This window comes from Sceloporus undulatus, chromosome 1 (genome assembly GCF_019175285.1).
Source record: "Sceloporus undulatus isolate JIND9_A2432 ecotype Alabama chromosome 1, SceUnd_v1.1, whole genome shotgun sequence".
Taxonomy (NCBI): domain Eukaryota; kingdom Metazoa; phylum Chordata; class Lepidosauria; order Squamata; family Phrynosomatidae; genus Sceloporus; species Sceloporus undulatus.
Genome location: NC_056522.1, coordinates 333,966,108 through 333,979,332, shown reverse-complemented (window position 1 = coordinate 333,979,332; position 13,225 = coordinate 333,966,108). Strand labels below are relative to the sequence as shown.

At 39.4% G+C, this 13,225-nt stretch overlaps 1 protein-coding gene across 2 annotated transcripts in view; it reads right to left on the bottom strand.

Annotated features, from left to right (window-relative positions):
• NPAS3 (neuronal PAS domain protein 3) overlaps nt 1–13,225 on the bottom strand; it is a 952,772-nt gene that overhangs the window by 8,788 nt on the left and 930,759 nt on the right. For both annotated transcript variants that reach the window (XM_042477645.1, XM_042477653.1), the window contains one exon: nt 1,681–1,828. In XM_042477645.1, the coding sequence (XP_042333579.1) occupies nt 1,681–1,828 (148 nt within the window). The remainder of the gene's footprint in view (nt 1–1,680; nt 1,829–13,225) is intronic.

The following is a 13,225-nucleotide window of genomic DNA, read 5'->3' as shown; positions in this document are numbered from 1 at the left end:
CTGCAAAGACATATAAGGTGCATATAAGTACCAGTCATTTTGCATTTCTAAGACCAGTCTCCCCAATTTGTTGCCCTCTGGATGTTCTGGATTACCAATCCCAGAATCTACAACCAATACTCCTTTACATGTTAGAGCACATGAGGCAGCCACATGGGTCCTTGCACACTACAAAATTATAGTGTTATGATTCCTCTTTAACGGTTATAGCTGTATCCTTCAGAAGCCTGGTATTTTTAGTTTGGTGAGACACTAAGGAGCTTATTGCATGAACTTTAAAACCATCTCAAGTGTCCCAGACTGCAGCTGGGATATGGCATGGAGGTGGGAATTATCACATGCTAAATCTCCATCTAACTGCCATCCGCCATCAGCCTGGGTCCAAGCTGGGTCCCAGCCATGCTCTGCCAACACTTTTTCAAAGTCGGAAGCTTTCCGGCTTCGAAAAAGTGCTGGTGGAATGCTGCTGGAACTTGGGCTGATGGCGAGCAGAGATTAGGCAGTGATTTTAGCATGTGATAATCTCTGCTTCCATCCCATGACCTGGCTGCAGCCTGGGATACCTGAGATGGTTTTAAAGTTCATGTGATAAGCTAAAACTCTCTGGCTGAGAATTCTAAATACTCATCTCTAAACTGCAGATCCTGAGTGGAACTATGGCAATTAAAGTAGAATCTTAGTGCTATCATTGTGTAGCATGAAAGGATCTTTAGTGAAGTAAGATTATATCTGTTCCATGCCTTGACACGAGACTGCTGGCACCCTATGTGTCCCCTCGAGAGTTTCATCATAGAAGAAAAGTGAGTGAAATAAATTTATACATTAAATAACAATGTATGGAATCCATGGGAATATTGATTAATAAGAAGCACTGAAGTTATAGCTTGGTAACAGGAGCAGATGGGGGATTTTCTGCTACAGAGTGAGCTTAGCTTCCCATATGCTCCACTATTCTGATGACATACATATTCATAGCCTCTAAATTGAATTATGGGTGTCCTTACTGTTTTGCCTAAGTTCAAGTGGAATATCCACTTTTTTCTTTCCATTTTCAGTACCTTGCATATTTATTTGCTCAGACATTTAGTGTGTTCTTTACTTAACTGCCCCCTCTGTATTGTGGCCTTGTGGTTTATACTATGTCTAGCCAAACAGCACTGGTACACAACCCTGCCATGGAAAGGGAGTTAAAGAAGTTATAATTTTAGACAGTAGACCTGAAAGTGAGAAACATGCTCAGGAAGTCTCTTTCATCTCTCTTGGAAATAAAAATGAGTATAACTAATAGCATTTTGAAATAAACTCTACAATAATGACAACACTAAATAAGGGAATGAAAATGACCTTTCTAGAATTTACATCACAAATACAGTAGGAACACTGGCTCAGGTTTTTAATCCAGAATTCTCTGGTAGCCAACTACAGTATATATTGCTAGGAAAAGATGGCTGTAAATCAATTCTGTAATTAGGCCACACTCAAGTAAATGCAACTTTTGAATTTGAGAGATGCTCAGGAAATGGCAAGCCTATGGATATCTTCCTATTATCCATTAGCAGACAATGATTCTGAACAGGATGACATTAAATGCCTTGCATTCTTTCTTGTAGATCACCCGCTCAATATGACTCATGCAGTCACAACACAAATGCAAATAATGGAAATGACAGAAAGATATACCTCAGAAGGTAATTGACCCAGATGATGTTCTTCTCATTTGCATTCTTGGCATTGATAGCAATAGTGGCACAAGACTGTATCCAAATATAACCTCCATTCTTCTGCATCCAGCGGTAGTATTTTGTTACACACTGACCCTTGTTCAGCACTGGATTGCAGGAAACAAAAGGAGTAAGGAATACAATTAGCACGGTGCGCAAAGGAGACTCATTCGTACCAATAGAGCATGTCACTGGTACAGAGAGATGGAAAGCCTTTTTCTCATTACATTTATTAGAACACCTCATTATAATAAAGGGAGTCATTTCCTGCAGTTGTGACAGAGAAGTAGGGTTTACTACTAATTCCAGTGTGATTTTAATCTGCTTTTGGCAGCTCACATAAGCAAGGAAGAGCAGTATAAATCTCACACAGTACCGGATCCTATGTGGACATTTCCAAGGCACTCAACATCAAATTGTGGTGTGGTTTCCCCCCCCCCCCCCTTTCTAAAAAGTTAAATTTCTATGTGATTTATTCATAGCTCCTGGGTAAACCTCTTTGAGATTCTGGCTATTTGAAAGGTTTGGGAAGATACTGTACTCTAGTTCTTTGATCATTCCTCTTCATTGCAGGCGATATCAACTACTGAACTTACACATCTGTTTCTTTTGATCTTGTCAAACAGAATTTACAGTCCTCAGATGAACCAAATCTCGAATGGTCAGTAGGGGGAATGTCTGTGGAGACTTTGCTTAATACCAGAGCAAAATAAATCCACCAAAGAGCTGCAGGAGAAACTGTGGCCTAAGGGAGCTGCAGAATCAGGCACATTAAAGGCAAGAGCTCTGTGCGGTATCTAAAATGGGTTCAGACAAGGGAGGACAAGTGAAAGCAATCAGTTCTGAGGTGGGAAATGCTTAAATAGACAGATGTTAAAATTGGTCTCAAGCCAGCATCTTGTCAAGCTAAAACTCGTTTTGTCTCAGCAAAAAGGCAAAAAGCTGTAAATCACTCGCTGGAATAATAAAGCTGTGTATGTTTGGCATGAATTTAGGCAATGTGTTTGCTATTCTTATGACACCAGCTTGTACTTCCTTCCCTGATCTGTGTTTGCTTTCAATCTTGCAAAATCTTGTACACTAGAGGGCAGTGTGCATTCACACACATCTTTGCTTTTGGCATGTCCTTGTCTCCGTCTGCTAAAATGAAAAACCTCTAACTGCTGTAATAAATTTGGCTAAATTAGCTGCTAAATGGTTATCTCAAGTAATATGTATTTGCATTAATCATCTTGCTCTAAACCAGAACAAGCCAGAGTCCTAAAGACGTAGTAAATTCATATTGTCCATTTAATTATGGCTAATAAGTGCTTCATATACAATAGTTTCATGAAGTACATTTTGATTTTTGTGTGTGTGTGTTGAAGAGGTGGGGAAGAGAAGTAGAAAAGGAGTTAGGGGAAAATTGTATTGAAACTTGGAAATGAAACTATACTTTCAAAATTAGGTGCTGCTCCACTAAATAAAAAAGTAAACTAGTAGCATCTAAACCATATGAATCCAAATTTTGATTAGCATCTTAATCTGGAATTTTATTATTTACTTATTTTTTCACAACAAAGCAAAGAGCAAGAGGTTTTGTTCTTCCTTTCCATTCACCCCATGCTTACTGACTGGCTGCCCACAGCTTGTTATTGTTGTTAAGCTGCCCTCAACTTATGACAACTCCATGAATGAGACACCTCCAAGCCCCCCCCCCCCTCAACCACTCTGCTCAGGTTCTGCATGCTCAGAGTGGTGGCTTCTTTGATTGAGTCTATACTTCTGTTATGTGGTCTTCCTCTCTTTCTACTGCCCTCCACCTTTCCTAGCATTATTGTCTTTTCTAGCAAGCCATTTCTTCTCATGATGTGGCTGACACCCTCAGTTTAATCATATTGGCTCCCAGGGAGAGTTCAGGCCTCTTCTAGGCCATCTGTTTGACTTTTGGGCTGTCCACAGTATCCTTAGCATTCTTCAGCACCACATCTCAAATGCTACCCTTCCTATAAACATCTCAGACAGAAGACCTGTAGTGGTTCATCTGAGAGGCAGCTCCAAGGAGCTGGCTTTCGGCATGGCTAATGCTGCCACTAACCTCCACGGGAAAGTACCTGGCTCATGCTGAGGCTCATGCTCAGTACCTGGCTCATGCTGAGGAGCCAACTTGCTCCCCATCCCATCCACTCCAAGAATAGTGTGGTATCATTTTAATTGCCATGGCTCCAACCAATTGAATTCTGCAGTTTGTAGTATTGCAAGATTTTCTTAGATTTTTCTGCTAAATCATACCTGTATGATTCTCTTTGTCAGAGAATCATACAGGTATAACTGTGAATCAAAGTATTGCACGACTACAAACCCCAGGACAGGGGCATGGCCATTAAGAGTGGAATCAAACAGGTATAACTGTGAATGTAGATATATTCTTGGTCTCATGGAAGGGAGCAACATTACAGCTGAAATGCTGGGTGAGTTACAATCTTGGCTTGTACTTAGCAACATCCGGTTCTCACAGTTTGTCCTAGGCACGTCCAAATGGGTTGGCTTACAACTTCCACCCTCTCCAGCAAACATAGTCAATTATAGCCCCCATCTCCTCAATCCACACAGGAGTCAAAATGTTGGCCAAGGGATGATGGGAGTTTCAGTTCAAGAGACCTGGAGGATACATGATTAGGGAAGGCTGATGTAGGGAGAGAAATGGGCAGCTTTGATAAGTAGCCATGAATCCCATGCTGGGGGAAAGGCAGGATATAAATTAAATAAATAAATGATATATGCCATCGAAGTTAATTCCTCTTCAGGTCCTTTTAAGTTACAAAGGGGGCAGAGATTAGAAAAGTTCATTTTTTTGGACCACAGGTGCCTAGCTAGCATGGCTCCAGTCCTTTCTGTCTCCTAGTTTAGAACCTAACACATGCAGGATGCTAGCTTTGATTAACAGAGGAAGTGATGCATATTTCTCATATAACTATATATAGAATGGTATAGAAACTGATGTACTTGTAGCTACATTTTGTTTTGACTTGAAAAAAACTTTTATGCCAAAGTGTTTTGACATTCCAACAAATTGACAGGAAGTGAATTTTGAAAGCTCAGTCAGTTCTATTTTGTAGCAGGAGCAAACATTTGCAATTTGGGTTATACTATTTTGTAAACAAGCTAAAGTCGACTGGATTTCTGCATTTATATCTAATTAAAAGGCTCCTTGCTTTTTGAATTCCTGTTTAAGAAGTATTCTGATTCACACAATGTTAAAAACTGCATGGATAAGCAAAAAAAGGTGGTAAAATACTAACTACCTTGTGTACAGCTTTTCTGTCAAACGATGGCTGCACTCATGTTGAGACAGCAATTTTATGCAAATTCTTCTGAGTAATTGTTTTGATTGAGGTTTGGAAATAAGCATTTGAAAGGGAAGAATTTAAAAGGTTTTACTTTATTAGAATATTACCGTTTGGCCAAGTTGTTCAGTTCTGAAAATACTGATCAAAGATTGAAGGTGATAGTGTTCACTTTTGATGGAAAGCAAGAACTTTGGAATATTTGGTGATAGCAGATGTGGCTGACTTCCATGCACAGATTTTAGATTTCATGAATGCTGCTTCATTAAATTAAGTCTGCAGTTCTCTGGGAAGAAGTCATGTTGAATCAACTGTCCTTTAAGTGGACACACACCTGTCTGTGCAATAACTCATTAATTCTCATACCACCCTTTGAAATATACATGTCTTTAAAAGAAAAAGAAAAAAAAAAGAAAAATAAATAGTTGCAGCAGGGAACTGAATACCTACCAAGGCTGAGTATCTATGGGGTTGGGCTGGCTTTATATGCGTTGATCTTTTAAAAAGTCCACTAAAAATTAACAAAATACTTGAATGGAGGCAAGCTCCAGAGACTCAGGGACCAATTTTCAGTCTTCAGGACCTGCTGGAAGCCAGACTAGCTGGAAGTAATCAGAAGTTCACTTCCAGTAGTAGGGGAGGCTGGAGCAAAACAAGATGCAATGACTCTGTGCCTTGTTTTGAGACAAAAGCACCACATCTAGAAACCTCTGGGAGTAGAAATTGTGTGTGTGCACATATCTCACTTTCTTCTGAAGGCCATCTAAATTGTCCCGGAAAGTAACATGTGGCTCATTGCATTACTGCCCTTTTGCTAGGACTGGTGTATTCTAAAAGGCACCACATTCCCTGCCCTCACTCAAAGAGCTCTAATGAGGACAGGTGTTCTACAGAGGCAAAGTCTACCCTATTTTAGACTCTTTAAACCAAAATCTCTCTCTCTCTCTCTCTCTCTCTCTCTAGAATCATAGAATCATAGAATTGGAAGAGACCGCAAGGGCCATCCAGTCCAACCCCCTGCCATGCAGGAAATCCAAATCAAAGCATCCCTGACAGATGGCCATCTAACCTCTGCTTAAAGACCTCCAAGGAAGGAGACTCCACTACACTCCGAGGTAGTTTGTTCCACTGTCGAACAGCCCTTACTGTCAGCAAGTTCCTCCTAATGTTGAGGTGGAATCTCTTTTCCTGCAGCTTGCATCCATTGTTCCGGGTCCTGTTCTCTGGAGCAGCAGAAAATAAGCTTGCTCCCTCCTCAATATGACTTCCTTTCAAATATTTAAACAGAGCTATCATATCACCTCTTAACCGTCTTTTCTCCAGGCTAAACATCCCCAGCTCCCTGAGTCGTTCTTCATAGGGCATGGTTTCCATATATATACACAGTTTGTCACTGTCCTTCAAAGTAAGGCGATCAGAAATGTTGTGTTACTAGCAGTTGCCATTTTGAGAAGGAGATGAACAAAAATGAGCATACTTGGTGGTGGTTTTATGATGGTTGTGAGGGGGATTTTTGAGTAAAAAATGCCCCCAAATAATGCAATTAAAAACAAAACAAAACACAGAGAGGTTGGTGGACATTCAAAAGCGTTCGGGATGGAGGAAATGGGACAGGAGTTACATGCAGCCACAGGCCACATTTTTCCCACCACTGCCTTCAAGATTCATAGAATCATCAAATTGGAAAAGATCGCAAGGGCTATCCAGTCCAATTTCCTGCCATGCATGAATACACAATCAAAGCACACACTATAAATGGCCATCCAGCCTCTGCTTATAAACCTCTATATTATTATTATTGTTGTTGTTTGTTTATGTAGTGTCGTATGTTTTGCACAGCACTTTACAATGTTGTAGAATGTTTCTGCTCCCCATACTTGGGATAAGCAGAGTTCGTTGGTGTATTTGCTTTTGTTGGTATGTTTGATTTTGCTTTAAGCATAACATTGTGGGGAGATTTTTATCTGGATGGTTTATTATTTTGAGATGATTTGTGATCTACCCTGAAGGGGAAGCATAAATGGAAAGAAGGAAGAAAACAACGAATGAAAAATTGGCTAAATAAATAAAAGTTCTTTCTTCATAGCTAGACAAATTCTACACACGGGAACACTGGAAAATTACATCCAAACACATTTATGAAGCTTTCAAAACATAGACACGTTATGTTTCCCCAATAAAGCTGATTAGTAACCAAGCTTTTAATGAGCTTATAGTCTTGTTTTGTGTGCCTTCAAGCCATTTCTGACTTACGGTGACCCTAAGGCAAGCCTATCACAGGGTTTTCTGGGGCTGAGAGTGTGTGACCAATATCCAGTGGGTTTCCATAGCCGAGTGGAGAAGTGAACCTTGATCTCCATCATTCAAACCACTACACTATGCTAGCTACCATGTATTTCTATACCTCTCCTTAATATTTGCCCAGGCATATATACATTGCATAGTTTCGAACTAAGAAAGGTCTGCGCTCAAATTTCAATTCAAGGCTAGCATATGCTTGCAGGATCTGGACAAGACAGTGGAAGATAGATCATCCACAGGGTCACTATAAATTGGAACCAGTTCGAGGGCAATTAACAACAACAAAATGGAGACACCTAAACCCCCCACTCCAGTTAGTCAAGAGTATCCCAAATCTTAAAATAAAAGTTCTAAAAATAAACTTTCTCTAGTGTATATGTATATGTTACCTATACATGTCTGTTCCTGGTTTCTTCATGCAAAGCTGGCTGCTGGATTTTATTGAATTCTTTTGCAGTGCTATCACTTATTATGCTTGGCCCCAATGGTGAACATGTAAAAGGCGCAGGGTGTGTCTTATGAAGACTGCACAACATCTGACTGATTTGTCTTACTGCAAATATGCTGCGATATGCTGTATGCATTTTCTGACAAAGATATGCCAGGTTTCTTTGGGAAGTCTGTTTACAGTGAAATAATAGAAAAAGAAATACATGCTTTTCCTCGCAGTCTTTAATTCTGTGAGTAAAACAAAACAAATCAGTACAAGTTTGTTTCTAGAGCTATATTTTAAAAGGATGCAGTTTCTTCCTGTAAGTATGTTCCGACAAATCAAAGCCCAAAGGTTCTAAACAGTAAGTTGTGTTTTATAAGAAGGAAGTGGCTTAATCCAGTTTGAAGAAGAGATGAATAAATCTCCTATCAAGAGCAGCCTTTTAAAGTGAAACAGTTTACAATAGAACATTTCATCAGGGTACAAATGTATTTAAAAGCTACAGTATATTGTGCATTCAGGTAAGTATAGAGTAAATAGGAAATGATGAGATCAGCTCACATTTAAGGCTTCGCATCCTCACAGCTTCGCAAAGACACTCATTATAGTATGGAAAATTTGGAAGTTGCATTTGTGCTATTTATTGTCCACAAACATAACCTTATCAATGAGTATGGAATGCTGATATTCAATTTGTCTTGCCATAAAGATATTGTTAATTTATTGGAAGAAGAAAAAACAGTTCTGCACTTAGTGCCACAGTTGGACACTTAGCTGTAAATACCAGCTCTCTTTTTACATTCACAAAACTGGCAGACGAAACATGAAAAGGAATACTGACTCTTTAATCTCCTCTTCTCCACCTAAGGCCCAAGGCAAGCTGACAGGGTAACTTCATTCTGGAAACAGAGTAGTGCGGGGTTTTTTTTAAAAAGAAAAATTCTGGATTACTTTTTCTTCTGCTTTTGAAAACTGTGGACTATAGGGGAATAAACCTGGCATTGACTTAAAACAAGAACAAGTTTCTTTATCTGAAAAGTTATAGTCCTTGATGCTCACAGGAAGGTCATTTTCAAAAGCCATGGGGAAAATAGCATCATAGACAGAGTACATTAAGAGGGCCTTATTTGCTTGAAACACAGAGAGTATTTCCTTTACAGCCGTTTCCACAACTGAGTCTTTGTTGTTGAGCTTTTCTAAGGATTTTGCAATGATTGAGCAAGATGATTTAAATAGACATCTGAAAATTAGTTTTGTGAAATAAAAAACCCATAACCACAATATTCAGCAAACATAAGTTTATGATACTTAAATTGAATAATGAACTGAAAAGCAAGAGGGACTATGTATTATGTTTCATTTTCTTTCCCCCACAAATCTGTCTATTGACCATAAGGACCAGTTGGCTCCTCCAGGAACAAGGCAGGCAGGCAGGCGATACAGAAACTCTGGGCCCTCAACCCACACACTTCAATTGTCCCACTTTGGCAGGGGAAGGCCCTATTAATCCTCTGTCATCCCACCTTTTCTGCTGATTTTAAAATGTCCCAGTTTCCCTCTCCTCATCCAATTTTCTCCCTCTGCCCTCAGCTTATTGGAATGCTGCATGATGAGTTCAAAGTGCTAAAGCAGTTTTCACTCCATTATCTCAGGGAAGAGAGTAAAGGAAAGGAAGAAGTGGAATCTTGTCCTTCCCTGTAGGCTCAGGCAAAGGCAAACTCCTGCAGGCTCTCCTAGCTTGTGTGTTCTTCCATATTAATCACTTCTAACAAACCCTGATGTTGCTTGGCTATATATGGCTAGGCTTTCATCTTCAAATCCAGGAAACATATTCAGGGTTATCTATTTTAGCTATGCAACAAAAAACAACAAAATCCACAAAGCAGTGGATACCTTTATTGGGCCAGTAGAGTAGCTTATCAAATGAACTTTAAAAGTGGATCAACGGTCCTGGGCTGCAGCCAGGATGCGGGATGGAGGTGGGGATTATTGCATGCAAAATCACCGCCTAATTGCTGGCTGCCATTACCCCAGGTCCAAGCTGGTTCCAGCTGTGCTCCGCCAGCACTTTTTCCAATATTAAAAGTGAAATTTAAAAGTCTACGCAAGTTTTAAATACAATGGATTGGATGAAGATTTATTGCTACTTAAAACAGAGCCATTGAAAACAATGGCCTAATTCCCACTTACATCTTGATTCGCTTCCTGCACTGATTCCTGAAACCGGTTCAACAAACAGTGTAGTTCCCACTATGTTTGCATTGGTTTCAAGAATTGGTGCAGAAAGAGACAGACGTGGCTTCCCCACCATGTCTCCCTCTGTCCTTCCTGGCCATACCGAGAGTAGAGGAGAGGCCAGAGCGGAAGGAGAGAGGCAGGTCAGGAGGACGGAGGACTGAGGACAGAGCATGGAGGTATGGTTGGGAAAGCTGCTGCCAGTGGGAACCAAGGCGGATTCGAATCTGATTCAATTCTGCTTGGTTCCCACTTGGGCTAAATCAATTTATTTCCAAACAAATCAATTCAGCCCACCCCCCCCCATTTTACCAGCATCCTTTTGACACAGGATAAATTGGTAAAAATGGGTAAAAACCATGCCCCCCTTTCCAAATTGCTTCAGGGATTCAAATTAAGTGGGACCCATGTTGGTTTAAACTGTAGTGGGTACAACCCCAATGATTAAGTCCCAGGATTGAATGGCTCTACTCTAAGCATGGTTAAATATGGACACAATGCTCATTTACTACACTGTACCTATTCCAGTATGCTATCATTATGCAGCTGACAGAATGTGATCAACAGAGCTCTGCATAAGGAATCTGCTGTATATAGGCGCAGTACAGACCACTGAAAAACGGCAGCCTGATGGCGCCTGTTTTTCCACCAGAGGGAAGCCACAGCCGCCAAACCAAGCAGCTTCCCTCCGGTGGAAAAAGAACCCGCAAAAAGCGGGTTCTTTTTACACCACAAGGACGGTGTAACAAGTGAGCCAGTGGCACACTCATTACATAGGTGCCGTGTGGCGCCTTGTGGATGCCGTGCAGCACTTATGTAACAATGGCAGCACCATGTATACAGGGCGCTGCCATTAAGCCCCTGTCATGTGCTAGGGTTGCGGGGCATGTGGGTGCTCCACCCCGAGGCAACCCTAGCACGTGACAAGGGTGTCACAGAGGGCCCGAATGTATTGGGCCATAATGATTCTTATAATGGATCCATTTAGTCTAGTTTTATCTATACTGACTGGTATCAACTCACCAAGATTTCAGATAATTTCTTGAATATGAGGCCTTTTGCATCCAGATCTTTGTGTGATTTGCAATAGATTAGTAAACATTTCTGACTTCAATTGTTTGAGAATAATAGCAATAAAATGTCACTCCAATTACATGCTCAAAGCAAAAGATGCCAGAGATAATCAGAAGTGGAATTTTGTGTGGACCATGAGGTCAGTCAAATTCTGGTTCACAGTTCTTGTACTATTCTTCTCTTTAGTAGAGAAGAATATAAAAATAAGGTGCTATATTTTGAATGAGCTGAAATTTGCTTGCTAAATGATTTTTGTTGATTTGTATACTGAAATAACAGGGCAAAGAGCTTCATACTGAACTGCGTTATGTTAAAAATAATCTTCCACTGTCAGTAAGGTTTAAGATGAAGATAATTCCTTTTTTTATTACTACACTATAACTGATGTAAATATTTGGTCACTGTAATGACAATTTTTAGAGCAAAATTGTAAACTAAGGTCTAATCGATATTGAAGAATTAATGCAATTTGACACTGCTTTAATTGCCATGGCCAAATACTATGGAATTCTGGGATTTGTTGTTTTGTGAGATATTTAGCCTTCTTTCTTAGAGAGCTCTAATACCATAACAAGCTACAAATCCCTAGATTCCATAAAATGGTGCCATGATAGTTAAAGTGGTGTCAAAATCCATTATTTCTGCAGTGATAATTGGTGAGTGTCCAGTATATAGGAGTTGCAGCTTCCTAACCAGTGTTTTTCTTTCCCTCTGCTCCTCTGCAGTACCTTGGGCCTACATCAGGCAGCAGAATGTTTGGGGTCTGTACTAGCTTCAATTATGTTTTTTTCTATTTAAGTGCAACGATATAGTATTTTGCATCAAAAGGCCAGTGTTTGTGTATATGCAGGTTGCTCTACCATAGCAGTTGTCCTTGCTAATCCTTATGCTGCAAGACGTATTCTTTATTGCTGGGCTGGCTTCTAAGTTAGCTTGCTCAAAAATCATCTAAACATGAGACATACTATCACACTAATTTAAAATCAATCTCTCTCACTTTGGTGATTATCATAAACTTGTACAACAGTGACATTCATTTGTATATTTTAGCATTTCACAGCAGCCACGGAATGCAAAAGCCTGACATTGGAATCAGTTTGATTTCTTTTATGATTGAAGATATTAAGCACTACAAGAGCATTGAAATTTCAATCTGATTAGGATCAAAATTCCTCAGGATCAAAACACTTCCTTTTTTCCCCCTACAGTTTTACTAATTGTGTGCTACTTGACATTGTGAAGTTATTCCACAGCATGATAGCAAAACTTGTGAAGTGTGTTTTTACTGTCAAGAATTATCGAATCATTCTATCTCGTTTTTTATGGGCTTAAGGTTATTAAAAGAACAAAAAATATATAATTGATATGTACAATTTAAAAGGCTTAGTTCATTTGTAGTTGGATGAGTGAACCACTAAGTAATATTAAGTGTGTCAATAGAAATTTCTAAGAGAGGTACACAAAAGCAGCCATGTATTTGGAACTAATTTCAGAGGGAAATTCTTCTCTGTATTGTAAAGAAAGAATACTTGGAAAATGGGAAGCAGTGAATAAAGTGATTGTGAAGCAGTTTTTTTAAAAAAAAGGTCCATATTATTTCAGTTGCTAGAATCCAAACATAAGTGTATCAGAGAGAATGCTACAAAACACAGTCATCAGAGACCTTTGCTTTATGGGAAATGATGTGCCCTTGCTTGCTGTTCCTAAGGAATTGTGTTTCTTATAACTGTAAATCAAGTCCTGAAGAAATAAGATGATGTTTGCCAAGCAATAGCTGAGGGTGACAACTATCTTTTTGTCAGTGTCAGGTTTATGAATTTAGACCTCAATTAAGATTTCAGAGTTACAGTACTCCCACAAGCAATATATATCCATTTTGTACCTTCTGGTATATTGTCCTTTGTTTGTTAAAAAATACATTCATGATGTCCTCTAAAGGTCTTAACTCCTCAACATCCTGTCTAGGTTTCTAGCAAACAAGTACTTGAATGTCAGTGAATGTCTTTATCTTTTTAATTAATTGAGAAGATAAATCTTTCTATAATTTGTGACAACTATTTTTATATACATTTTTAGCAGTAACTGGACTTGCTAAATCAGAAGATTGCCTTGTTATTGCCTATTAAAATGAGAGA